The sequence below is a fragment of the Papaver somniferum genome, chromosome 5 (genome assembly GCF_003573695.1).
Source record: "Papaver somniferum cultivar HN1 chromosome 5, ASM357369v1, whole genome shotgun sequence".
Taxonomy (NCBI): Eukaryota; Viridiplantae; Streptophyta; class Magnoliopsida; order Ranunculales; family Papaveraceae; genus Papaver; species Papaver somniferum.
In genome coordinates this window covers 177948388-177975829 of record NC_039362.1, presented here as the reverse complement: position 1 = coordinate 177975829, position 27442 = coordinate 177948388, and the positions used below count along the sequence as shown (strand labels likewise).

At 36.3% G+C, this 27442-nt stretch overlaps 3 protein-coding genes and 1 long non-coding RNA gene across 4 annotated transcripts; 3 read left to right on the top strand and 1 right to left on the bottom strand.

The window, feature by feature from the left end:
- Positions 1 to 267: 267 nt before the first annotated feature.
- Positions 268 to 1152, bottom strand: LOC113280174 (vicilin-like seed storage protein At2g18540). The gene has a single exon (XM_026528830.1). It carries the CDS (start codon positions 1150 to 1152, stop codon positions 268 to 270), a length of 885 nt encoding a protein of 294 aa, XP_026384615.1.
- Positions 1153 to 2350: 1198 nt separating this feature from the next.
- Positions 2351 to 3283, top strand: LOC113280173 (protein LURP-one-related 15-like). Its single transcript, XM_026528828.1, has 3 exons — positions 2351 to 2613; positions 2700 to 2933; positions 3038 to 3283. The coding sequence occupies exons 1-3, from the start codon at positions 2386 to 2388 to the stop codon at positions 3281 to 3283; spliced, it is 708 nt and encodes a 235-aa protein (XP_026384613.1). The 5' UTR covers positions 2351 to 2385.
- Positions 3284 to 4728: 1445 nt separating this feature from the next.
- LOC113280172 (protein LURP-one-related 15-like) lies at positions 4729 to 5637 on the top strand. Its single transcript, XM_026528827.1, has 3 exons — positions 4729 to 5035; positions 5138 to 5365; positions 5449 to 5637. Exons 1-3 carry the CDS (start codon positions 4754 to 4756, stop codon positions 5635 to 5637), a joined length of 699 nt encoding a protein of 232 aa, XP_026384612.1. The 5' UTR covers positions 4729 to 4753.
- Positions 5638 to 16934: 11297 nt separating this feature from the next.
- LOC113278228 lies at positions 16935 to 18502 on the top strand. The gene is made up of 2 exons (XR_003325373.1): positions 16935 to 17513; positions 17603 to 18502. It is a non-coding gene; the product is annotated as an uncharacterized LOC113278228 (long non-coding RNA).
- Positions 18503 to 27442: the final 8940 nt, after the last annotated feature.

Below are 27442 nucleotides of genomic sequence, written 5' to 3'. Positions count from 1 at the left end.
TTGTCTTCTTCCGTCATTTCTCTTAGTAGTCATCATTTCTCTTAATTCTGCCATGTCCTTAAGAATTTCTTTGCTTAATGATTGATCCAAATCCTCTCGAATGTGACTCTTTAATCTTGCTTGTCTCAATCTATTCTCATGATTGTTTTGGCGTATTGCCTCTTGTATCTCCTGTTGTTTAGTTTCCTCTCTTCTTCGCCTACGCCTTTCAGTATTTGCTTCAATGTGTACTCTATCAAGTATTTCTGCATTGCATGTGCGATCATATCAATGTCTTGATATTTCTCTTTCTTGTGGAGTAATTAGACCTTGATCTATATCATCTATGCGATGACGCTCGCGTTCCCTTACTCGATTATCAATATGACGCAATCCGCTTTGTAACTCTCTTTCTTTTAATTCTTCCCTTCTTCTCTGTCTACCTTTCGCACATGCAATCTCTCGTTCGCGCTCATATTCATTTCTCAACATTTCTCTACCATGTAATATCATTTGTCCTTGCCTTGGATCCTCTTCTTCCCTTTCACAATTAGTATTTGCACGACGAAGAAGTTCGTGTGGGTGTTCATATCGATTAGTTGCTAAGTCAATTACACGTCTCCTTTCCCTTTGATCTTCCAAATCTTCATCTTCTTGCGAGTTTTCTTCAATGACTTCCATATGTTGCCTTCGCCTATCATTTCTTCGATTAAATTGGCACTGTCGGGAAGAAATCCTACTGGATCTTGACCTTGAGCGTGTAGCACTTCTTGACCTTTGTTCTTGTAATCTAAGATTCTCTTCTCGTAAATCATCATTTTGACGGATTAAATTCGCACGCTCCTCTTCTTCTCTCTTTCTTTCAATTATTAATTTTTTCCTAAGTTCTGCAATCGTCATATTTCCTTCACTCTCTGTAATTGGTTCTTCGTTCCCAATTCTCTGTCCTTTGTCTGCAGAATTCGTCATCGTAGTATGGACACTCACTCTATCATAATCTATATCGTTATTCTGTCCTTGTTCTCGCCGAGATCCAATTGGAATTTCTGTTCTTTGATGTTCTTCCATTCTTTCCTCTTGTTGCTCAAGATTTGTAATTCGTTTTCGTTCAGCAAGTCTGTTACTTCTTCTAGTTGTCATTCCTTGTTCAACAACAGACTCGATCCTTACCATTTCTAAATTTTTAAATCTCACCTTTTTCCTTAAAATCTATGACATACTATCAGGAATTAGCATCCAGAGTTGTTTTCTAGCGCCAAAAATGTAGTTGTAAGAAATCTTACAACTACACTCCACAATAACTGATTCAATCTCTAGGTGATCATTATGAACTCTTATTTTATTAACTAAAGATTAAGAATGTTTACAAGAATGATTCGAGTATTACAACAATTCTACTTGAAACCTAAGCTCACTTTCTCTCTCTTCCATTTCTTTTTCAAGACTTGCCCTAAAATCCTCCCAAAAACAATGCCTCTCTCCTTTATATAGGATTTTACATAGTGGATGACAGCTAAGAATCCCATTATTTTCGGGATCACTATGCGACATATTCGCTCATATACAATCGCTCATCTTCGCATAGCATATTTCTTCCCATGATTCTTCACACTTTACTCGTGACTTTGCTGACATTATCTGGTGCGTCATCTCAACTTTGTTGTGTTCGACGCCCTTCCCTTAGGTTGTATTCTTTACTTCTCGTAGTTATTAACGTGTGCGATATTTAACTCCTAGAATTGGAAGAAAAAATAATAATCATTACTTATAAACGGATGATCCTTCTTTACCAAGTCGTATTACACTATGAATAATAGTCTATCAACATGATAGTACTGGCCACATTCAACAAGATGATAGAGCACATACGCTTTGCATCAAACAAGTTGATGTTATTATACTTGTTTATGTTTAGTCGACCATTTCTAGGTGTTGAGTTCCAAACTCTGATATTTCGCATTAACAAGTTGTAAAATGACATCTGCGAAGAATTTTAATATCCTGTCAATTAAAATTGACGCTGTTGCTTCTGATTACTAAGTCGTTTCCTTCTTGCAATAGTCTACCATGAACCATGATATTGGTCCATCGTCAACTACATAGAGTAAACTAAATACGAAAATGATAGATACACAACGGACTGAATGCACTGTGTGAGGGAGAGGTGGGCCCCATTCGGTGTACACTTCGTTGTGTATGTGGCAAAGCCGAACTAAATATGCTTTGCACGTCAAGGATTTAGCAAATACAATTTCATGGAAGCTAAAGTCAAAGATGCTATATTCTTTTCCCTTGAATATATATATATATGAAGACTGACACTGACATAATCTTTATTTTATCCTTTCTCTCTCTTCATTATGTATTTACATAGATGGTTCTAAGACTTATATCCCACCACCACCAATGGCATTGACAAGCAGTTCTGTCGCCGTAATCTCACCTCAATACTGCACACCATATCGAGTAGATCTTTATACTGCCAGGAAAGTTGAGTACATAACAGAAGGTAATTACTTAGGGGCTTTTGATATCAATGGCAACACAATCTTCAAAGTGACAACTAAGTATTCTAAACGTCACCGTATTCTTGTTGATGCTGCTGGAGTTCCGGTTGTATCTCTAAAACCAAAGGTCCGGCGATTCTGAATTGAATCTTCAATATGAATCTCATTAGTTGTTTGTGTACGAACTTGACTTGTTTTTGGGATCATTTTCAGAAATTTTTTGGCAGATGGAATGCATATAGAGGAGATAGCACAAACTCGAAAGATTTGTTATTTATTGTGAAGAGCTCTAACTTTATAAAAAAAATTTTCCAATTCGATACGTACTTGGATGTGTTCTTAGCATCAAACACAAGCGAAGGTGTTTGTGATTTTAAGATCAAACAAACCTGTAATGAGATATCTTGTTTGATCTATCGCGGGAATTCAGATAATCTCATTGCTGAGGTAATAGTTTATCCATTCATCCGTCCGGAAAATATTAGCTTTTATGCTTTGTTAATCGCCACTAGTTCCTTTTAATAACATGTCGATTATGTTGTTGTACCTAGACACTGAAGAAAAAGAGCGTCCAGCGGAAGGATATTGTTTCAGTCACTGTTTACCCGAACGTTGATTATGCATTTGTCATCGCGTTGCATGTGGTTCTTGATGGGATTAATGCAAGGGGAGGCATGTTCCGTGTGGGAGGTAGAGGCGATGGTTGGGGGGATGGCGGGGATGGTGGCGGCGGCGGCGGTGGATGTGGAGGTGGAGGTGGGTGTGGAGGCGGGTGTGGTGGTGGAGGAGGGGGTTGAGGTTGAGGCGGATGTTAGCTCAATTTGATTTTATGTGTGGACATTAATTAAAATTAATACGTGTGCATATTATTATTATTTTCTCAATGATGATCAATAGTTCTTTTGTTTTATTTTATTTCAAGCTTCTAAGAGCAAAACACCATGGTCCCATTTCTCTTGGCCACAATCAACAAATTTGGCAAAGCCAAAGCCAAGAGAAATGGCACCCCACTACGGTAACACCTTTTCTACATATGATCCAGAGATGGCCAAACCAGTTCCCAGGTACATTACCTTCGACCAATTTCGCATAATTTTTTTTTTTTTGTTGCTCGTTAATTTCTTCCAGTTCCAATTTGAGTAAGATGAAATAGCAGGGGAGAAATTAATTTTGTGCATATGGTTTCCAAGGTTTAGCATGACAAAGAATGATCCGATAAATTAGACAAGTGACATAGTGATATGAGATTGGTCATTCCGGATAGACAAATCTGTTGATGTTTCTAAAACTCTATTCATGCTAATTGTTATACAGATATGATACTTCACTTTCCGATCTATCTATCTATCATGGTAACGAAGCAGATTAATCAGTTGAAAAATGGAGGAGAATGTTAATTAGTTGGCTAGTCCAGGAACTGACGCGACAGTACGATATTTCCACCCACGTCTTGGAAAAGGAAGCTGAAAACTAATCAGGCAACTGACTGACCGCTGGGGTTCGTCAAACCCCGTGGCCGAGCTAGCTTAAAATGTTAGAGCAAGCACCATGGTGATGTAAGCTTTAATCCGCTGATATAGAAATAGCTTGATGAGTCTATCTTCACATTACTTTAGGTGCCATTTTTCTACATGTTGAAAAGGTGTATGGGTAGGAACGAACACCGTCCCATGGTTCTTGTTCTTAATATAGTCGGCAAAGATAAAAGAAGAAAAAGAAACATTTAGATTTTGAATCCAGTAATAATAAGTAACTCACATGGTTTATGTTGGCTCCGACATTCTATCACTGGACAAAATAAAACCATGGTATGATCTTAGGATAATGTCTTTGTGAAAATAGGATAGAGCAAACAAATGGTAGTTGCTTGTTAATGAGAAATAAAATGGAATGCAGCAGGAATTGTCGCATTAATTAGGAACCAAATGATTAGTCAAGACTTCCAATAATCTACCATGATACAGGTCCATTGTCAGTATAGAGAGCATATGCGGCTTCAAAAAAAAAAACATAAAAAAAGAAGGAATAAAAAGAAGAGAGAGCATATGCTTTGCAGAGTGCTTGCCATATGCTCGCAATGCCAAAGTCATTGCGTATCGTTCAAGGATTTAGCAAACTCTTTGTAAACAATTTCTTGGAAGCTACAGACAACAATTAATATGGCACCTAATTAATTAAGAAGTCAAACCCAATACTATAATCTTTTAGACCGACATAATCTTTGTTTAATCCTTTCGCTCTGTCTATGATCTGTTTATATATACATCATGGATGGCTCTAAGAACAATATCCCACCACCACCAATGGAAAGCAATCAAGCACTGCTAGACAATTCTGTTGTTGTAATCTCGCCTCAATACTGCACTCCATTTCAAGTAGATCTTTATATCGCTAAGGAAGTTAAAAAAATAACAAAAGGTAGGTACTTAGGAGCTTTTGATGTCGATGGAAACAACATCTTCAAAGTTAAAACCGCCAGTGGTTTTTTCAGCAGTCGCCTTCTCCTTGTTGATGCTGCCGGAGTTCCAGTCGTATCTCTAAAATTAGTGGTTAGTCAATATCATATTTGAGTTTTTTGATATCCAATCTCATTAGATTTGATAACTTTTCTTATTTTTCTCAATATTGATAGTTCTCAAGATTTTTTGTAGACTTTTTCTATGGCTGAAAGGTGGAAAGTATATAGAGGAGATAGCTCAGACTCTAAAGATCTGTTGTTTACTGTAAAGGAATCTAAGTTTTTTCAGTTGAAGACCAACTTGGATGTGTTTTTAGCATCTAACACAGCCGAGGATGTCTGCGATTTTAAGATTAAACAAAGAGATAGAAAGAAATCTTGTATCATATACCGAGGGAATTCAGATAGCGTCATTGCTGAGGTAAGAATACTTGATCACTGGCTCATTCTGTTTATAGATTTTAGATACCATGTCTTATAATATTTTGCTGGTTGTTGTCGTAGATGCACAAGAACAAGGCTGTCAGAGATAAAGTTCGCGGGAAGGATACATTCGCAGTAACTGTATACCCAAACGTTGATTATACATTTGTAATCGCTATGGTTGCAGCTCTCGATGAGATGAGCAGAAGTGGCGGAGGCGGTGGTGGTGGTGGGGGTGGTGGAGGAGGAGGTGGGTGTGGTGGTGGTTAGTAAATACAACTGTCCATGTTCGATTAGAACATCAACAAAATTGTGTATTGTGAAAACTTTTAAGATCTCATGTAAATTTGAATAACTGAAATTAAATAACCCTGTATAGTTGTATGGCCACTGTATGTTTTCTACGTTTTTAGGCCAATATGTGCCCCATTTGAACCCACGCAGTATATGGGCCAAACCCATGAGAATCCACATCGATGGTAAGTGTATGTGTTTGTACTCGTTCCGCATAGATCATGATAATTGTTTGTACCCAACATTACTTTTAGGTATTAAACACGATTGATTGATTGATGATGATGTAAAATTAGGGTTAGAAAACGTATAAAAAATAGATAAAGAAGACAAAGAATTTAATGTGGTACGGCAAAATGATGCCTACATCCACGGATGGAATCTCGTTGGGAGCGATTTTATTATGTGATGATTACAATAATTCTTGAATGGTTAGCTAACCTAGAATTCCATGTCTTTTTAGGGTTAGGATACATTGTATACCCTAATTAGGTTACGCAAGTGATTAATGATTTTTCTTGGGTTGTAGTAATGAGGTTCAAGCTCTCGGACTTGTGAAGATTAAATTTAAAGATTTAATAAAATTATACACAAAATTATTAACAATGGGTGCGAGAGGTAACCAAGACACTAGATTCCACTATTATGCAAAATTGAATGATAAATATTTGAAAACTCTATTCAATTCTTAATTCCTCTTTTATCTTTAATTCACTATCAATCATACAGATTCTCAAACATTATTTGTAAACCTTAAGCATAGATTATCAAGAGATTAAACCAAGCATAACCTATCAAACTGAATAACAAATAATTAAGACAATCATTCAAACAATTTAAAACTCTGCAAAAGCAGCGATTAGGTGAATTATATAATTAAATGAAATAGTTACCCATTTATGTTGCGTGAATAGCTTCCTCCATTGCCTTGGTTACGAGGGAATTAGCTCATCATAGTATAAATGCTCTCAAAATAATTTATTATGGCTCAAGAATGGTTTACAAATGATGAGAAGAGGAGAAAATGGTGTAAACAGCTAATGTGCGACCCACAGGAAGCGTCACACAAGAACGACACATATGAAATGTTGTAGTCTTTGGGAAACTACGACCCACACTCCACTGTCGCTGTCACTGTTGAAGAACGACAATCTCTTACAGTCTATTGTTCTTCGTGTTCATCTTCATGCAGCAGCAGAAACAGAGTTTTGTTAAACTCTGATTTCGTCTTCTCTAGCTCTCCCTAGCTCCCAAAACTCTCGACCCCCCTCTAGTAGACCCAAAGAGCCTATTTATACCCAACAACAGCTCCAAATCTCGCCAATAACTCCAATATAATTCTTCATTATGCGGGCAGTGAATAACAATATTTTCCGAATATTTTCTTACCAAACTTGGAATTTCTTGCGTTAACTTCCTCCCTCCACACTCCAAATCGATTCTTCACGACCCAAAGTGATGCTCGAGCCATTCCACATCATCAGAACACGTCCATAACTCTCCATGACGCGTGATTATCATCCTCCAGTGCATGCTTGCCCTGTTTTGAACTCGAGAATCAAAACACGTATTCCAGCCAAATTTGATCGAAACCACCACCCAAACTTTGTTCCTTATGCCAAATCACATCTTTCTGCCAATTTTCAGCGATTGAATCGCACTCTAACCCATTCATTTTGACAATCAAAATTATGCCAGTTGAAAACTTCATTTCCCGCCAAAAACACAAATTCAAATTGTTGAAGAAGGTGCCGCTTATCCAGAGTGTTGGGGTGCGAATATCAATTGGGGTGGAAATTGTAATTTTTCTGGGTTCCTCCGGGACATTTCTGGGACGCTTCCGGTGCATTTCTGGGGTGCCTACGGTACATTTCTCCGGGGTGTAAAACACTGCTTTTTGAGCCCATTTCGCCGCAACGGCTTATTTCTCTAAAATTTCCTACAAGAACACAAAATAACACAATAAGTACTTAATCGAGTCTAACAATACAGAACATTGAGAAAAAAATAGACACATAAATGCGTCTATCAAATACCTTCAAACTTATTATTTGCTAGTCCTCGAGCAAATTTATTCTAGAAAGGAAAATCATTTGAACCCTTAGGTGGTCCTAGTGGCGGAGTGTTGTCTCCGGAGGGTTTAACAGAGGTGTATCCGCAAAACCTTTACTCCAGACCCTAGCTATCTACGCAGAACCTTGGAAGGCACTAAAGAACCTCATTGGTTGGCATACTTATTGCTTATGGGAGGAAGAACCCTGATGCGAAATTCCAATTGCTGTACACGAGTTTGCACTCAAGCATACTAAAATTCATATAAAGTGACAGAGCTCTACTCAGATAGTTGCACTATGGACATCATATTCGGAGTCAAACTAATCATATGGATAGAAAAAGGAGATGGAAATAAAAAAATGTAGATGGTTTTGATGTTAACCAAATGATCGATGTTTCACATATCTGTCTGAAGGCCACTGCCAGAATGAACCTATCCTAATGGACTGAGATACCGGTCTGACTAATATCAACACAACTGGCATATACAAGGGAACCAGTGGTCAATAACTTAAATCTATATCAACAAACTGGCAAATACAAAGGAACCAGCAGTTGATTACACAGAACAATAACCATTTTTTTTTAACTTAACGGCATGAATAGATCTTTTTGATCCAAGCACATGCTTCTTGTCAGCAGATTACACGATAGTTCCCACGGGTCCTGCATTCCACGCTTGCTTAGTCGACGGAAACAGGGAGAACACACGCATATTGCTCTCCAAGTGTTAATACTTATTCCGATTGGTCTAACTGGTCCGGTCTTTTTTTTTTTGTTTTTAGTAACTCAGTCACTCTAATTCACCCTAGCAGTGGTTCGTGTGCCCCACCTAATCACTTAGAGAAACATAGTTTAAAATGAAAAAATAAAAAAATAAATGAAAAGGACTCAACGAGATATGGTGAAACTATCATGTTATTTCTAACACCTGAGCTCTGTGCTTTTATGAATAGACTCTTTCGATGTTTCCATCTAATCAGATTGGTTCCTCAACTCCTGTGACCAAGATGTTCCCATCCACTTAGATTGGTTAGTGCAAACCTTAATGGCATAAATTTCTAGGCTCTGGAGTTTACTAATTGCAACTAAAAAGTTTCTCCCATACCCCCAAACTTAAATCTAACATTGTCCTCAATGTTCTAAAGATGAAATTAAAAGCATGAACAAGGAGAAACAATTACTATTTGAACCAAAAGAGTTAAGGAAGGATATTACCGTGTTGCATGAGATTGGGTTACCTCCCAAGAAGTGCTAAGTTTAAAGTCTTCAGCCAGACTAAGCAGGGATTATTCACCACGTAGAATCATATAGAAGTAGTCGGAATAACTGTGGGTCATCTGGATCAAAAAGTATTACCCACAAGAAGAGGAAACTGCAACAGACCAAAAAGATGCCGAACATACCCTTGTTTAAGACAACTACATCTAGTTGTGGCTCAGGTTCAGGTTCTATAACTGGGTCTAGATAACAGGTTTTCATCGGTTGGATTTCCTCAAAGCTAAGATCCGGTTCAGGTATTAGAGTCCGGAAAAACTCAACTTAGAACTTATAAGCACATAACAACAACCTGAATAACTGGGGATCCTCTAAGTCAGTCAGATTTGACTCACACAGCTGACCACAATGAAAGAGGTGGTCTTCCTTAAGAAAATGTGTCGACCCTAATATCCTAAAGTGATTAGGTTTAGTCTCAAAACTTAATAACCGACACATCTTAAAATCAAAAGTTCCCACAATTGGTTGAAAAGTTTTTGGTGAGAAAACAAAGTCAATCTTGGTATCATATCCTGGGTTAAACACATCAACCAGAGGATGGGTTTCTAACAACTGAGCTTCTTTCTGGACATCATTAGGTTCGGGAAAACATGTATGAAGATAATCTTGTAAGATGGTTGAGGCACAAATGTCAAGTCCTACAGGAGGGTACTTTCTAAGAGTTAAAGCACACGGAGAATATAATCATCCCCAAACTTAGAGTTTTCTGTGTCTCTAGAAAGACTAGTCACAACTTCCCTAATTTCTAGGTCATCAGATTCCTGGAAATGGTCAATAGATTCTTCTAAGTTGGGTTCATCCTCACTCATTTCTACGAGTTTATCATCTTCTAAGACTAGTGTTTCTAAATCGCTAGATTCTAAAACAATATTCTCAGGGTAAACTCTTTCCTCTAAACCATCATCACAATCATATAAAGGATTATCAGAGAAAGGCTCATAAACTAAGGTTTTAATCATAGTTACCTCCTCCGATTCACTGATAGGCACATCAAATAATGGATTATCCAACATACTGCATGCTAAAGGATCATGAACTACATCGTCTAAAACGGTGGTATCTCTAGTCAAATATACATCCTTTTGAATAGGTGCATAATTATTAAAATTATTTGGATTTGTATTAGAAACAACACTATCATTATAAATCTCAATCGGAGTAACAAATTCCTGATCACTATGCCTACATATTTCATGTTCTTCATCAATACTATCCTCATCATAATCATCACTATAATAACATGAAAATGATCGAACCTTATCAAAATAAGTAGTGTCTTTTATTCTATCCTCGTCCTCTAAATTAGGCAAATATTCACTATTGATATCAAGGGTAGAATTAGAAACCCTATTTTGGAAATTTAGATTATTTCGAGCAGCATTAGCCAACTGTTCATTTTCTGCCTCTAGACGTGCCTGAATTTCACTGAGCATAACACTTATACGTTCACCACTCTCGTTTATCATCTCAGAATATCGTGTACACTCTTCTTTTGAACTATTTATTGCAACTAAACATTTATACGTCCTTTCAATCCGTTGTTGGGTCTCTTCTAGAGATGGAACAGGTTCAGAAATATCATAATCAGGACTAGTTTCCAAAAACGAGTAACTAGTACTACAGTGTTCCTGATTTTCTTGCTCGTAAGACCAATTCGCGTGTGGATAGTAATTGGTCTCACCATGGTATGAACCATAACCTTGAAAAGGTTGGCGTTCCCAACTACTATTCCCACCATGGTCATAAAATTGATGATGTCCATATTCAAATTTAGGTCGATACTCATTGTATTGGCTTATATCATACCAGTTCGACATTCTTAATTGCAAGGGAATTCTACACAACCACAAACAAGGCCGACTCGAATCTACCAAAACAAACCTAAAGATTTCTAGCAAACAAAAAGCATGATGGCTTCACTTAGATTGTTTTCTAGACCATCTTCTATTCCTTCGAAAGGGAATTCGTTACAATTTGATCACACCCCTCTAGAATCAATCCGAGCTAATGTAAGTTGAATCGAGGCGAGGGAAGCTTAGTAGAGCTTTGATACCCAAGGCCTCACCGCATTAGAAGGCGGCGCAGTCACGCATTCAACTCACAGAAACCATCATGAACTTTGAAGTGTGCTTAAAGAGCAACCAATATTTTTCGAACGAGTTTCTTATTAAGCTCGTTACCCTATCGGTCTCGTTCTATTCCAAATTTTAAAGCTTGGGTTCGCGTTAGGTTTCGTTTTCCTAAGGCGGGCAAGAAGGGAGCGGTGATGAAATCCGAACCCTTATCTTGTATTGACCAGGCCTTGCCCTTTACTAGGAATTTAAAAACAATCCAAATTCGTCCTCAATCAATGAATCACCTTAAGGAATACAGTAAACCCGCTGACAGGAGATTCGCGAGTGTTTCGATGGACTTACCTCCCATACCAGACGAGGGATGAACCGTTGAAGTCGACTCGGGCCACGACTCCTATGTCATGTACGAACCCGAGGGGCCGAGACGATATAGTAATCATCGTTCTTCCATGCACACATATTATATAATTTTATTTTTTTAATAATACCCTTCCGTAGGGTTAAAAAAAGAATAAAGTCCAATTGTCCAGAATAAAGTCCAAATAAAAAGTCCAAATATTACAAAAATTATGAAAAATAAAGCCTATTTACAAATCCTGAAAAAAATTATGTCTTTTATTTCTTCTCTTTTAGCTTTTAGCTTTAAGCTTTTTGTTCCCAAGTCCTTAGTATTCCACTTCGAACCTGTAAATCAAAGACACAAAAAGAAACGTAAAAATAAACAAATAATAGTAAAAAATAAATAATAAAAACCTAAAAATTCTACCTAAGCACAAATCCGCGTCGGCGACGCCAAAATGATTAATGATTTTTCGTGGGTTGTAGTAATGAGGTTCAAACTCTCGGACTTGTGAAGATTAAATTTAAAGATTTAATAAAATTATATACAAAATTATTAACAATGGGTGCGAGAGGTAACCAAGACACTAGATTCCACTATTATGCAAAATTGAATGATAAATATTTCAAAACTCTATTCAATTCTTAAGTCCTCTTTTATCTTTAATTCACTATCAATCATACAGATTCTCAAACATTATTTTTAAACCTTAAGCATAGATTATCAAGAGATTAAACCAAGCATAACCTATCAAACTGAATAACAAATAATTAAGACAATCATTCAAACAATTTAAAACTCTGCAAAAGCAGCGATTAGGTGAATTATATAATTAAATGAAATAGTTACCCATTTATGTTGCGTGAATAGCTTCCTCCATTGCCTTGGTTACGAGGGAATTATCTCATCATAGTATAAATGCTCTCAAAATAATTTATTATGGATCAAAAATGGTTTACAAATGATGAGAAGCGGAGAAAATGGTTTAAACAACTAATGTGCGACCCACAGGAAGCGTCACACAAGAACGATACATATGAAATGCTGTAGTCTTTGGGAAACTACGACCCACACTCCACTGTCGCTGTCACTGTTGAAGAACGACAGTCTCTTACAGTCTATTGTTCTTCGTGTTCATCTTCATGCAGCAGCAGAAACAGAGTTTTGTTAAACTATGATTTCGTCTTCTCTAGCTCTCCCTAGCTCCCAAAACTCTCGACCCCCCTCTAGTAGACCCAAAGAGCCTATTTATACCCAACAACAGCTCCAAATCTCGCCAATAACTCCAATATAATTCTTCATTATGCGGGCAGTGAATAACAATGTTTTCCGAATATTTTCTTACCAAACTTGGAATTTCTTGCGTAAACTTCCTCCCTCCACGCTCCAAATCGATTCTTCACGACCCAAAGTGATGCTCGAGCCATTCCACATCATCAGAACACCTCCATAACTCTCCATGACGCGTGATTATCATCCTCCAGTGCATGTTTTCCCTTTTTTGAACTCGAGAATCAAAACACGTATTCCAGCCAAATTTAATTGAAACCACCACCCAAACTTTGTTCCTTATGCCAAATCACATCTTTCTACCAATTTTCAGCGGTTGAATCGCACTCTAACCCATTCATTTTGACAATCAAAATTCTGCCAGTTGAAAACTTCATTTCCCGCCAAAAACAGAAATTCAAATTGTTGAAGAAGGTGCCCCTTATCCAGAGTGCTGGGGTGCGAATACCAATTGGGGTGGAAACAGTAATTTTTCTGGGTTCCTCCGGGACATTTCTGGGATGCTTCCGGTGCATTTCTGGGGTGCCTACGATACATTTCTCCGGGGTGTAAAACACTGCTTTTTGAACCCATTTCTCCGTAAGGGCTTATTTCTCTAAAATTTCCTACAAGAACACAAAATAACACAATAAGTAATTAATCGAGTCTAACAATACAGAACATTGAGAACAAAATAGACACATAAATGCGTCTATCTGCAAGCAACTTGGGCAACAAGAATTCTGAAAACTTATGGAATCTTCTTTCACGGGTTAGCCGGGGTTGATTAGCGGGATCCATCAATTTTATTGATGGTACAAACATCGCCCTCTTAATCTCCGACTTGTTGCGTGTTAAGATGTTAGTTTTTCCTTCTGCGTTGACCCAGTGATGACCTAACTCGTCCCCAAGCGTTTGTAGAGATATTACAAATACGCCCCAAACTGTGATAACCTGCAATGAAACTTGCTCACGTGCTAGGTGAGACTTTTTGCCACGTGGTGGACTTGAAACTCGAGAGCTAGTTGAGTCTTGAGAGAAATGTAGTGTGCGTGCTTGCGGCTGGGGCAAGGCTTTTTGCTTACAACGTAACAAGGATGAAGCGCTCGCTGCTCGGGCAGGCTAGTTGTTGCTTGTGTTGAGTACGAGTCTTTGGACCAATATCGGGCATTGGGCTCGTGGTCGAGACGAGACTTTATGCTTGCCAAGGTGCAAGTCCTTGATACTTGCATGCAAGACAAGATTTTATGCTTGCATAACAGCAAAACTTAATTGCTCACATCAAAGGTGAGGCTTTAGGTGCTTGCGGCGATGTAATGCAAGGATATAATTGGAAGGATCTAAGCAATCCTCATATCGAACTCGATCATGCAGCTATCCACGAATATCGAACTCTATCATGTCACTATCCATGAACCTCGAACTCTATCATGTTGCTACTCCAAGTGAACATAAAAGTTTCTCAAACACATGAATTTTCGCTTCCATGTTGTAGCGGATTGAAAGACGATACAACGAGTCAAATATCACTCAATTCGGACTTAAAACGAATAAGTTATTGACTAAACTGTCGCTGATGTGTAGTCACGATGACTATGCAGAATATGATGACGTGGAAACTGGTTTGAACCGAACAGTTTAGACCAGGTTGGACCAGTACTGAATTGGCTAGATGAACCGGGTTGGACCGAACCGAACCAGATTGGCTAGACCAGTTAGTGAACCGGATCTTCTTGTTCTGTAACAGTTTCTGCAATGCATATATTTGTTACTGTTCTCTGTTTTCGCACTTTCTGTTACTGTTTATCGTAATGGTTTCTTCATCCTTCGTAGCGGTTTCTTCAACCCTAATTTTTTTTGGTTGTTGATTTTTGCATGATACATGATTTCTTCTACACTTTTCTCAATGGAAAAACACAATTGTTTTACTCGAATCCCCTTAGTCGACGCCAATGTTTGTATCCAAAATTACTTTTAGGCACTAAACACGATTGATTGATGACGATGATGTAAAATTAGGATTAAGAAACATATATAAAAGATAGATAAAGGAGATAAAAAGTTTAACGTGGTTCCGCAAGTGATGCCTACATCCATGGATGGAATCCCGTTGGGATATATTTTATTGATGTGATGATTACAATAATTCTTGAATGGTTAGCTAACCTAGAATTCCATGGTTTTTTAGGGTTTATGATACATGTATTTATATGGTTTTGTATACCCTAATTAGGTAAATCTTATTCGCAAGGTAACTTGGGCAACAAGAATTCTGAAAACTTCTGAAATCTTCTTTCATGTGTTAGGAGGGATTGATTAGCGGGCTCCATAGATTTTATTGACGGTAACAAAGAATAATCAATCAAAATTCCATGTTCATCTTAAACAAGCTTGGATTAGAAAAACAAAGGAGAAGATACAAGATCCAATATAAACAAATGCAATAATAAAAGAAAAGAAACATTAGTTTTTCACGTAACAATTTGAATTTTTAATAGCTACTGTAATATTCAACATATTTTTTAAAATCTCACGACTGATGATTTGGCTTTGATGATTGATTAAGAAATTTCACCAAACAATCTGCATCGCAACTATAAATGGAATTTACTATAAATCTTGTGATTCATATTTTGATTGATATGTGCACCGTTCATAACTCAGACAAATCTAAACCTGTGTTTATTAGAAATAATTTTCTAAGACATTTTGACTCGCGCAAGACCACAACATTCCAATTCAAGAACCATATCCACCTAATTAAGTGTCCGACGAGCAAAAAATTAGAACTCAAGACTCAAGAGCGATGCCTACCTAATTAATTGTCGAACAACTGATATGGACACTAGATTGTGTTATGTGTTATTTTTTATTCATATCTATAATATTAAAGTTAAGTGACCAACTATGTATTCTTTGTTAATCGAGTGGTACAACACATAGTAATTGGGTTAATATCCGCCTTCACATCAGACACCACATCCACCACCGCAACCGGCGTCACCGCAACCACCTCTCCCACTGCCCCTATAGTTATCGTCGCCATTGCGCCAAAAAGTATTAATTTCATCAAGAACCAAACGCATAGAAATAACAAACGCATAATCAACGTTTAGGTAGACAGTGACCGAGAATACGTTCTTCCCATGCATAGACTTCATCTCGGGCAGTCATTTTTTTCTTCTCATAGACTTCATCTCGTGCAGTCTTTTTTTTGTGCATCTACGACACATAGTTGCTAATTAGGATCTATAATTAAAAGGATAACACCACTGATGAAAAAACCTCTGATTTTAACTTTTTAGATGTTGTTGTCATTTATATCAAAAGCTACCAACTGCCTACCTTTAATTATTTTCCTATCTTTCTAAGCAATATAAAGATCTAACTTGATACGGTGTGCATTAAGGATTTTTCCGAGGTGGGACCAATAATTTTATATAGTCTAGTAAAATAATTTAAAATTGAAAACTCCCTGATGTGGGATTAGTAAGATTTTCACTAACAAAGAAAAGAAAAAATAATTTTATTTAGTTAAATACTCTAAAATGAAAATTAATACATATTGTTTCCTAACAGTCTCCTACATGAATGAAAATCTCGGTAAAACATGACAAACACAGATAGATCTTCGCAACTCAACATTCCAATCCCCACGATCTTGCCTGACCGAACAAACACACGGATCGTCTGTGTGTTGAAATCATACTAGTCATTCTAGCGTCCTTTCCCTCACTTAAAAATGTGTTGGCCCCAAGGTCATATTATGGATTGTATAAATCATAATAGTATAAAGAGCTTTAATCTTTAGTTTCTCACAGGTGAGACTAAAGGTTTCTTTCACCAAATTGAAAATGCATGAACTAGTGAACCCTTTGTGACCTGTAAAGACCCCGAAGCTTGTCAACGCTATTAGACTAGTCAAGAGACCTCTTAGCAGCTAATAACTCAATTAGTTTAACACGAACGTTAATTAATAAAAATTAATTTAACAACTATATAGATACGAGACTAGTACTGCTGGATATATCTCGAAAAGTTATGCGGAATGGACTACTCGAGCGTGTCATTTGGGTGTTGGACAAAGAAGATATCATCAGATTAGTACGAAGGGCATATTAGTCATTTTGTAGATAATCCGGTTTGGTATCCCTTATCCAGAGCGTGGGTGCCTTAGTAACTTTGCTCGGACTTATCTTCACCTTCCCGAGAAGATTCATTCTTCTTTCTTATTCTTCTTCATTCTTCTTCTTCTTCTTTCCTTCTTCTTATGTTTCTTCTCTTCCCCTGTTCTTTCTCTTATGCTAGTGATTGAGAGATCAAGTAGAGGTTTTGTAACCGGTAGGAGTTGGAGGAGATGATGGAGTAGTTGATGGTGGTGGTGTTGTTGCTGTTTGAGTTTAGGAGGAAGTTGAATCGAGAAATCAGTAAGTTAGGGTTTTTGGATTTGAAGTTAGATTTGTATAGAACTAACGATGATGATTTCGAGTTGATAATGGATGAAGATTAAATGGGTTGATGTTGTATTAATGATAAGAAGTTATTCTAAAGATGAATTGAAGAATCAAAGAGCTAGGGTTTCTATGAATTCATTGGAGTTCGATTTAAGTGATGATTAAGAAGAATTATTGGATGGGTTTGGTCGATTTGAGGACTTGAATTAGTGGTTTGAGCAGAAGTGAGGGTTAGGGGATTATTTGGAATTTTCACAGTTGATGTTTTTGCATCTGATCAGAAGAGGAAGGAGGAAGCAACTTCAGTTATGATTTTAAATGAAAACCTCGGATTCATGGATTGAAATTACAAGTGAAGAATATTCCTAAGATGTGTATGAGGTAAATCTTTTTAACCAATTTAAGTATTTTGTATGTTTATAATTTGGAATTAGTATAACTAAAATGGGACAATAATAATGTTGTTGTAGGATAAGTGTTGGTAGAGAACATGAAAGGTTAGAGCTCATTCTTGAGATGAGAAAATACAGGAAGAAGTGAACTGTTGTTGAAGTTAATGAAACTGGTAGTAATTCAGTTGAATTGTAGATACTGGTTTTATGGTGTAGTGAAGTCTGGTGGTGTATATGTGTAGTAAGTTGGAAGAATAAATGATAATAATGCTCCTATAACGAAGTTTCAATGGTTGTATCTGAAGAAGGTTCGATGATTGTTGTTGCAGCTGTGATGACTGTGATTATGAAGTTATTGTAATTAGTTTGGTAGTAGTGACTGTTGGGGTGAATTGCAGGGAGATGAAATTAGATGAATGTATATGAGGAAAATGTTGTCGAAGTTAACTGTGGTATTGTAAGGTGAAGGGGTATGTGTAGATGAATATTGTTCTAGATTAGTGTTTTTGTGTGGTGTTGCAGCTCATGGAATTGGTGGAGTAATGTTATCTGAGTGGCTGATGGAGGATTAAGAACTGTTTTGAGAGTTACAGTTGCAACTTGTTGAACTGATGGAGATTAGGTAAATGTATAGGGAATGGTATTGGTGTGGGATGTTAGTAGTTCTATTGATTGAGTTGCAGTTGAAGTTAATGAATGCGGCTGGTGTTACGGTTGTTACTTAGGGCTGTAAATGCAAAGGAGTTAAAGTGTTGAATGTTGTATGGGATTGAAATTGCAAGTGGAAGTAATCTGAGATTATATGAATGAGATGATATGTGACTGAAGCTTTGTATTGAGGATTGGATGAATGTGTTGAGATGATCTGTGTATGGTTTAAAGCTGCAATTGCAGGTAAACTGAAATTGTATTTGTAAATGAATTATGAAGTTTGATTTGAGAAAGTTTATCGCTAATAATTGTAGTTGTTGAATTGTACGAACTTGTGCAACCTTGAGTTTAGGCCTATTAATCATCCCAGTCAGTTTAGCTGACTTATTTGAATGTTGTGGTCTGACTGAGTTGTATCGATAAACTCGGTTTTGACTCGCCTGACTCAGTTAATTAACTGAGTTAACCAGTTGACCTGACTTTGACCCGTTGATTGTTGACTTGACCTTGACTTACGTTGACTGTTAGTTGACCTTTTACTGTTAGTATGACCGTTAGTGACTGTTATTTGATTCAGCTGGACCAAGCCTCGAGTTAATGGGCCGGATTAGTGGACTTAGGTTTAGAGTTAGTTTTCTTATCTTAATGAATTGGACCACTTATGGTCCGAATTAGCTTTCGGTTTCTTCTACAAAGTTGTAGATATTCATAAGACTTATTTAATGGACTATAGAATCGACCCATTTGAATTAGTAACTCTTAGATATGCTAAAGATAGATAATAAAAGATATAGAACCATAAGTGGACTTAGAATCATTAGATAGACTTGTATGATTCTTGTGTGAGCCATATTGGCTAGATTCTTAGAGTTCTTGTGTGATTAACAGTTAGTTTTATTAACAACGATCGATTCAAAGGATGAACCAGTGGATCGTGGATCTGGAGGTAGGCGTGGCTTGTCATCAAAAGAGGTGGGAATTTACATTTAACTCTTTTGAAACCATTGTTGTTTCTTTTACAAAGGTTTATGTTTAGTAAACTCATGCATCGTTTGTTTGTGCATTCCATGCATAGTCCAGTTTGCATTATGATTGTTTTGTTGATTCTTTTTAATCTTTTCATGATTTGGAAATGACTTTTAATGTTTCGAATGTCATTATGAATTTTTATGGGAAATAAGAATTTCCACCTGTGGTATAAGAATTTATACCTACTTACTTTCGAGCTTTTATGCTTATTTAGGTCATCAATTTGCGAGTTCGGAATTGGTGACATCCATACATGCTATTAGGTTTTGAATTTGCGAGTTCGGAATTTACAACCATATTATACATTGTTTGGAGAAGGAGTTTGTCCATATACATGTTTGTTTATTTCGGTGACTTGGACACTTTTTAATGTTTGGAAAAACATGTAAGGTTTTCCAAATATTGCCATAATTTCTTGAAAGTTAAATGTTATTTCTACTGGGAAACCCTTTTAGGGATTATGTGCTCACTCATTCCCACTTTAAGTTTCAGAGACAGATCAGAGTTGCGCGGCGAAGGCTTCAAGGGTTAATTTCATCAGTTGGTTAACTTCTGCTATGATTTTTATGTTTTATATGTTATTTGTAAACCAAATGACTATTATATATGTATCATTTGAGAGGAGATTTTGTGTATATATATTACATTGTGGGGCTCGTTTCTGGGTTAAGTTTTGTAGCAGAATTCTTAATTGAATGTTTAAGTAATTGTTTCAGATCCTTAGTGCCTCTTTATTCGTTAATCTCTTGGATTAGTCAGATGCTATCTTTAGGGTTCCTACATGACCTTTAAGTCATAAGTTACAATAATACCAAAACCATCAAAAAAACATGAAACTCATTTTCTCCAAGTGAATTAAAATTCGATAAAAAACGAAAATCACATAAAAACGCAGGAAATACCATTTTACGCAGAGGTGTCCATGAGGTCTTGAACCTTTTCTTAATGAGGTATTACTAGAACTACTTGCTAGAGACAGTGAACGTGATGTCTTGAATTTCTAGCATTTGATGTAATTAACGATAAAAACCACGCACGATATCTCCAAGGTTGCTGCCAAGCTCGTGTAGTTGTGTCCATTTTGTCCTTGTACATATACCCTTTCTCAGAGTGCTAGAGATTCATCCCATATTCTCATAGGAAGAAACCCACTTCCTCATTCAGATATCTGAGTTCCATCAAGAGTGTTTACTGCTAGACCCCATTTTAATCTTAAACTAAAAGTATATAACTCATTAAGACTTATTTAAAAGTCATCCTCCACATGCAGTCACACTATCACGTCTACACCATAGGGAAGGGACAAAAAATGAAATTATCTAGTAGTGTTTACCTTTACCTACTACAAATTAGTTGTCTCATTTGAAACCTTGATCTTGGGATCTCCAATCAGCAAGGTTGAGTATCCTTCATGGAAAGTTTAATTTATGACCTTCAGCCCCATCTCCTTTGATGCATTACTAACTTTGTCAAAGGGTCTACGATATTATCCTTGGACTTTATCCAATCAATGAAAATAATGCATGTTGAGATTAGTCGTTTTTTTCTTCGTTCTGTAGAGGATAATGCACATTGTTCACCCCCGCGTTACCAGACTTCGTAAAGTCTCACCCTGTCTTCCCTTTAGATTAGATAGCGTTTCTATTCCTGGTCTCAATAAATTGTTTCTGATGTAGATCTTGAGGAATATGCTTTGCAAGTCGTCAAAAGACAAAATCGACCCTTCTGGTAATCTTATAAACCATGCTAAGGGTATAAGATTGAATTTGTTGTACTGCACTTCCCAACCCATCGAATATGTTATTAAACGTGGGTAATGTGCACTTTCAGGAATTTTAGCATACAAAATTTGAAGTGCGAAGGGAGATCGCCTTACCACTTTGATCGCCATGCTCAAAGAGTGTGTAATAGTTCACGACTCTGAATCATCAGTTCACGAATCTGAAGTGGTATAAGATATTTCTCCTTGAAGCCTGTTATTTTCCTTCAACAAGATTGCATTCTCCTAACAATCCTTATTCGTTGTTCAACCAAATATCTCTCCCTTTCTCTTTCCTGCGCGAGCCTTACCCTCAGCTGCTCGATAGTCATGTTTTCTTCATCGACATATTCCTCCAAATGAGAACTATCGCGAGTGGATTTTTCTTCTTCCTCCTACTCTCCAGTTAAATGTTCATCTCTTTCTTCCTCATTTCGCTGAGTGCTTTGTGTTGGAATGTCTCGTGGTTGATTACGCCTCGTTCCTGCAGCATATGTTTCTGCATTTTCCACTTTTCTCCACCTTGTGTCTGCAACTCCCTTGCTCCTACATGTTTCTATCACGTGCTAAGCTCTTGATGATACTCTCACCATTGAGAAATATAAATATGACTCTCTAACAAGTTATCAATAAATATGTTGTCAACTCCAAATCATGCAACTCACTGAGTTAACACATACACGATTTGAAAATATCTTCCAACTGTTAATCAATGATTGTATTGATGGATCTGATGAAATCTTCAAAGGTAAACACTCAATACTTATGAAAACACCTTTAACCAAGAAGTATTGAGGAAATATGAAGATTGAAAGCTTATTTTTATCACGAACTCTTAAAACTTGACGATACTTTGCAAAACTTCAAAAGATGGTAAATATCTCCAAATACTAATATTTTCAAAACTTGGGAAAACTTAAGTACTTAATCCAGATCCAAAACATAGAGATGAAGAAAACTCAAGAATATGGTGAAACTTTAAAAATAACGAGTTATGTAATACCAGATTTCCTGAAAACAAAATGACAGAAAACTCTAAAGCGTAATAAAAAGGAAAACAATGAAGAAAGTTATGAATTCAAACCATCTTTTGAAATGATTCAACAGGTGAGGATAAATTCTCTTACTCCTCCAAGCTATTTCTATGTGCCAAAATGTAGCTGCGGGAAAACCCACAATACACCCAAGTAGAGATTTATATTCACTAATCAAGACATAATTATCTAGAACATAAAGTTTTATTGTGAAGAACATAGGAATGGTGATACAAGTTTGTTATGCACCCTCACATTTAACTCTCGCAACTTTCTCTCCGAGATAACTTATACTAGAAAATAAGTCAACCCTTTTTTTTTTACAGTACTCTCTTACCCCCTAAATATACATTTTACATAATGGATTACAACTAATAAAGTAGTTTCTTTTCCTACAAACTCGGCTATCTCTTCGTGTCTTTTTCTTCCTTTCGCTGATTGGTAAGTCATCATTGTAACACCCCGAGTTCCGGATCAGGGTCAAACCCATATGGAGATCCGAACTCGAAGCGTTACGGGTCGGAATAGAGACTTAAAAAATTTATTCATAAATGAAACATAATTAAATCTTTATATACATGAGTTGATTCGTATGAATTTACTAAACATCTTTAACAACATTTCAGTTAAGATTTAGATTTCAAGCAATACAATAACACAATTCAATCATTAAGCTATTCATTCCTAGCTTTCGTTGTGCCACTCTGATAAATCTGCAAGGATGTCAATTGGGGTGAGATGACAGCTCAATAAAATGCACCCCTATTCTCTAAAGATGCGGAAACAAAATAATTTTATCAAGGAATAACAATACGATAACAGAATCATTTTATCAAGGATTTCAATCATTTAGTGCAACTTCAATGAATATATTCAACCAACAACATTACCTCACAAATATTATTTTCAACAAATCATTCGATTCATTTGTTTAATCATGAATTCACAATAAAATATTGTTTCTAGCAAATCATCTTAAGATTTCAAACAAAGACTTCACAATATTAATATTATATCAGCAAAGCATTCTTCAATCATGAGTTCATAATACCAATAATCACTAGTACAAAAATGGGCTTAGATGACAGGTAAAAACTGTCACCAAAATACTTATATGACAGTTTTAAAAAAATATTGGACTGTCACCAAAGGCTCTGTTACGAAAGGTCTATAAGAAACTGTTACGGAATGGTGGTTGTAAGGTAACAGATTCTTCCTAAAACTGTCATTGTTAACGACTCATGGTATCATTTTTTTTAAAGAGAACTGTCATCAAAATCTCCGTTTCTGTACGGTGTAACAATTTCTTCTCAAAACTGTCATTGTTGACGAGTTACCATAACATTTTTCAATAGAACTGTCATCGAAACTGTACATAGGTAACATTTTCTTCATGAAACTGTCATGGTAGGTGAAATTTCTTAAATAAAACAGTCGCCGTATATCATGTTAAAATGCCATCATCCACCCTCATTTATAATGAGCACATATTACCATTGTTTGGTGATCCGCTGATTGAGGAGATAACTAATCAGAATCACAATAATTATACAATTTTTTTTTATTGTTTAAATCGATTTAATTAAGTATTACAGAACTAGAAATCCTGAATCAAATAAGTTAAATACAAGTTAACTGGAAACACTACCCATACTTAAAATAAAAAAAATGATTGACATTTACATGATCCTTTCCCAAATCTGGGCGAACACACCTATAACATTAAAGTCACCAACGCTTGAACATGGTTTATCCATTCTCTTCACACTTCCGGCTTCACACTTCCAGGGTCTCTTCATCATAGTACTTGAACTTCCTCTGCAAAGAATACAAACCAATTACCATTACGTACTTATATTTCAAAAGCAACAAGACAAGATCTTTAATTAGCTGGGGGAAAAAAAGAACACAAATCGTGTGGCCAAAGCTCATCACTCAGTTTTCCATTGAACAAGGGAGTGCTTATAGAGTCATAAGCACAAGTTGAACATCATTTAACAATTGGATGCTAATACCCAAGTTTTAAGTCAGGGATTACCATTGGGCATAGATGCGTCTGATGATTTTCGAGCTGATAAAAAAGTAAAAGAATATAATCAAAAAATGAAAATATCACAAACCTCAAGTGAATTTTTCATATTTTCAATCTCAATCATACACCGATTGAACTATTGAATCTCTCTTGTCAGTAGGGTAATATGCTGCCCACCTAAATTTGGGTTCGTATTAACAAACTCCCAAGTGAAGTAACAAATGAATCCAAATACATTAATCAGGCATGAAAACAATGGCTTGCAAAAACCTCATTGACAATAAAGAAATGCAATCAAATAATATGCTGAAATCCTAATGTGAAGCTCAAATGTGACAATCCAAGTAGTTCTGCATGATCCATTCATTACAACCTTTTAGTCAAAAGACTAAGATAATATGATAAATCTTGGAAAACCAGTATAAACTATGGCATGAAAATAAAAGGAGGACATATTTATTTGCAGAACTTGTAGGTGGCCTCGTTAGCCATGCACATGCTTGTCTATGGCATCAACCTTCTTTAGGCCATTAAAGGATAAAACACATGAATTTTTGCAGGTAGCCACGCACTGTCCTAAAATTAACATAACCAAGAATTTTATTTTAACTCCTAAATTATCTTCGCCGCCAGTACAATTGAATAAAAAACGAATAGTCGAACTTAGAAAAAAAAAGAAAAAAAACATTACCTCCTGTATTCCACATCTATAATCCGTTGGCCTAAGAGTTCTCGTTCCTTACCCTTACTAGACATGGAAACCAAAGCTCGACCACTCAATACAAAGTCTGTTTCATTGCTTTAATGGAAACTTGTCAACACACAGTAGTTCCGTTTCCTCTATGTACGGGTTTGGCTCCTTGCATTATCCCTGAACACTTACAATGAATAGTCTTTCCAGACTGTTTGTCCAATGCTAAATGCATAAAATAGTTATGGAATTGTGGGACCCTAGAATACTGAAAATATATAAAGAAGACTAGTGTATACTCTTCACTTCTCAAAATACCCTGGAGAAGACGAAAACTGCATATCCAGAAAATCACAAACATATCAAAAAATATAACTAAAATTGAATACAAGTAAATATTGAATACAAGTAAATACAAAATATGGAATTGGCTCAATACATATACATAAATTCAATTGCAGATCTCAGGTAAGACCCAGGGCGCGTAAGTGCGATTAAACAAGTGGAAAGCCGGGCATCTAAGAATACGAAGGAGGGGTTAGCAAAGGGTTTGCAGAATGATGTCATACTAGGAGAGCACTTTGCAAACAACGAGACAGGGCCAAGCAATTTACCAGCATTAAAAGACAGTTTACTGAAACAATGATGGAAAAATTGGTGTGCTTAGTTGAAGTAGTTGGTCTGCGGATACGAAAGAAAAAATTCACTCAGATATACTATTACTGTTGGTACTTAATTAATTTAGCTATGCTTATAATCATCAGGAAAATTATACGAAAGAAAATTAGTAATTAACTAATCATAGAGAGTGCTGTAGTATATATCCTTACCCACTCCAAGCCTATGGTGTAACCACAATGGTTGTATGATCAGAATCTCGCAACAGTGATATCTTAGCGAAATTATCAACAACACAACACGACAGCGTCGCAGAACAATTTCAAAAATGATACAATAAACGACGTCAGCTAAAATCATGAGAAAGATGTGATGGTCCTGCGAAAATTAGAGAGTTTGCGAGATTAACATTTGTAAAGTTGCGAGAATGTCGCAAGCCATATTCGAAAATAAAGAACAGATTAGTTGTCATCCACTATGTACTTCCCTATAAATAGTCGTTCAGTTGTAAAGGAAAGAGAGAGATCTTTTTGAGTAAGAAACAAGTAAATAGGAGAGAGAAAGTCTAGAGCAGAGGTCATTCTTGATTCGTTTATCTTTTCTTGTAAGAACATTCAAAGATTGATCAATAAAATTAAGAGTGTAAACCTAAAAATGAGTTGAGTAATAATGAAATCATATGAGGGGTGTAGTGTAGGATTTACTGCAGCTACATAATGGCGCTAGAAACAAAGAATTGAAGATCGAAAGTTGAAGATTGTTGTTGAGAATGTTCAAATCAAGAAAGTGATTAAATAAATCAGTGAACCAGTTAAAAGAAAGATGATTAGAATTAATAAAGATGACAAAAGATTGGAGTGTAATATGATAACAAAAACGATGGTTAATGAATTCCATGAAAACATCAAAGGAAGAATACATAAACGAAATTTTGAAGGAAGGAAGGTTATGGCGGTAGAAAAAACATCACCCTTGAAAGATTGGGAAAAGAAAAAAATTACATTCATGGCGGCATAAATACCAAAAGAAAATTTGAACCACACATCTCCATTGGTTATTACAGTGACTATTACGCGAAAAGAGAATGAGACAACAACAAAATCCACGGGAGAATGGATATTGAACAGAACTTTAATCGATACAGGAAGTTCAGTGGATATAATATTTTATCATGCATTCCGGGGAATGGGATTTAAAGATGAAGAAATGTCCAGCTCAGCATATTTAGTTCACGGCTTTGGAAAATTCACAACAAAACCTAAAGGAGAAATAGTGGTACGAATTCCACTTGGAGAGATCGAAACACATGTAACACTGTGCGTGGTGGATATGGAATCGCCATATAATATGTTATTAGGAAGACCATGGATACATGCGATAAAAGCTGTAGTATCAATGTTGCATCAATGTTTTAAATTCCCCACACCAAATGGAATAGATGAAATCAGAGGGGAAGTTGACAATGCGAAATTATGTCATCAAATTGAAGTAAAGCATTATGAAGGACAAGCAAAAAAGAAACAATTTCGCAGAAAGTTGGCAAAGGAAGCAAAGAAAGAAGAAGAATTTAAAGTATATATGATAAGGGAAAAAGAAGGCAAAGGAATACCCAGCGAAATATCGGAAGAAGGAGAAGGACCTGTGAAAACAATAAAAGAACCAACACCAATGGGAGAACCTAAACCCAGTTACACTGCCGCAGAACCAACAAAAGAAATAAATGTTGGGACTATAAAAGAACATCTAATATTGAGAATTGGAACCAAAATGGATGTGGAAGAAGAAGAAAGAACTGTTAACCTTTTGCGAGAATATAAAGATGTTTTCGCAGGAAGCATGGATGAGATACCGGGAATAGATCCATCAATTGCATGCCACAAGTTGGAGATTAACAAAAATGTGAGACCATTTAAACAGAGAATAAGAAAAATTGCAACAACTTACCATTCCCAAATAGAAGAAGAACTACAGAAAATGCTTGATGCGGGAATTATAAGAGAAGCTAAATACCCAGAATGGATAGCGAATATGGTCATTGTCCCAAAGAAAAACAAAGGAATCAGGATTTGCATAGATTTCACTGATTTAAACAAAGCTTGCCCCA

Bases quoted from the DNA above. Each gene is read 5' to 3' on its own strand.
- LOC113280173 (XM_026528828.1), top strand. From the start codon at position 2,386: ATGGCATTGACAAGCAGTTCTGTCGCCGTAATCTCACCTCAATACTGC. The intron at 2,614-2,699 runs GTCCGGCGATTC...GATCATTTTCAG, and splicing joins TTGTATCTCTAAAACCAAAG to AAATTTTTTGGCAGATGGAA. The intron at 2,934-3,037 runs GTAATAGTTTAT...TGTTGTACCTAG, and splicing joins CAGATAATCTCATTGCTGAG to ACACTGAAGAAAAAGAGCGT.
- LOC113280172 (XM_026528827.1), top strand. From the start codon at position 4,754: ATGGATGGCTCTAAGAACAATATCCCACCACCACCAATGGAAAGCAAT. The intron at 5,036-5,137 runs GTTAGTCAATAT...GATTTTTTGTAG, and splicing joins TCGTATCTCTAAAATTAGTG to ACTTTTTCTATGGCTGAAAG. The intron at 5,366-5,448 runs GTAAGAATACTT...TTGTTGTCGTAG, and splicing joins CAGATAGCGTCATTGCTGAG to ATGCACAAGAACAAGGCTGT.
- LOC113280174 (XM_026528830.1), bottom strand. From the start codon at position 1,152: ATGGTAAGGATCGAGTCTGTTGTTGAACAAGGAATGACAACTAGAAGA.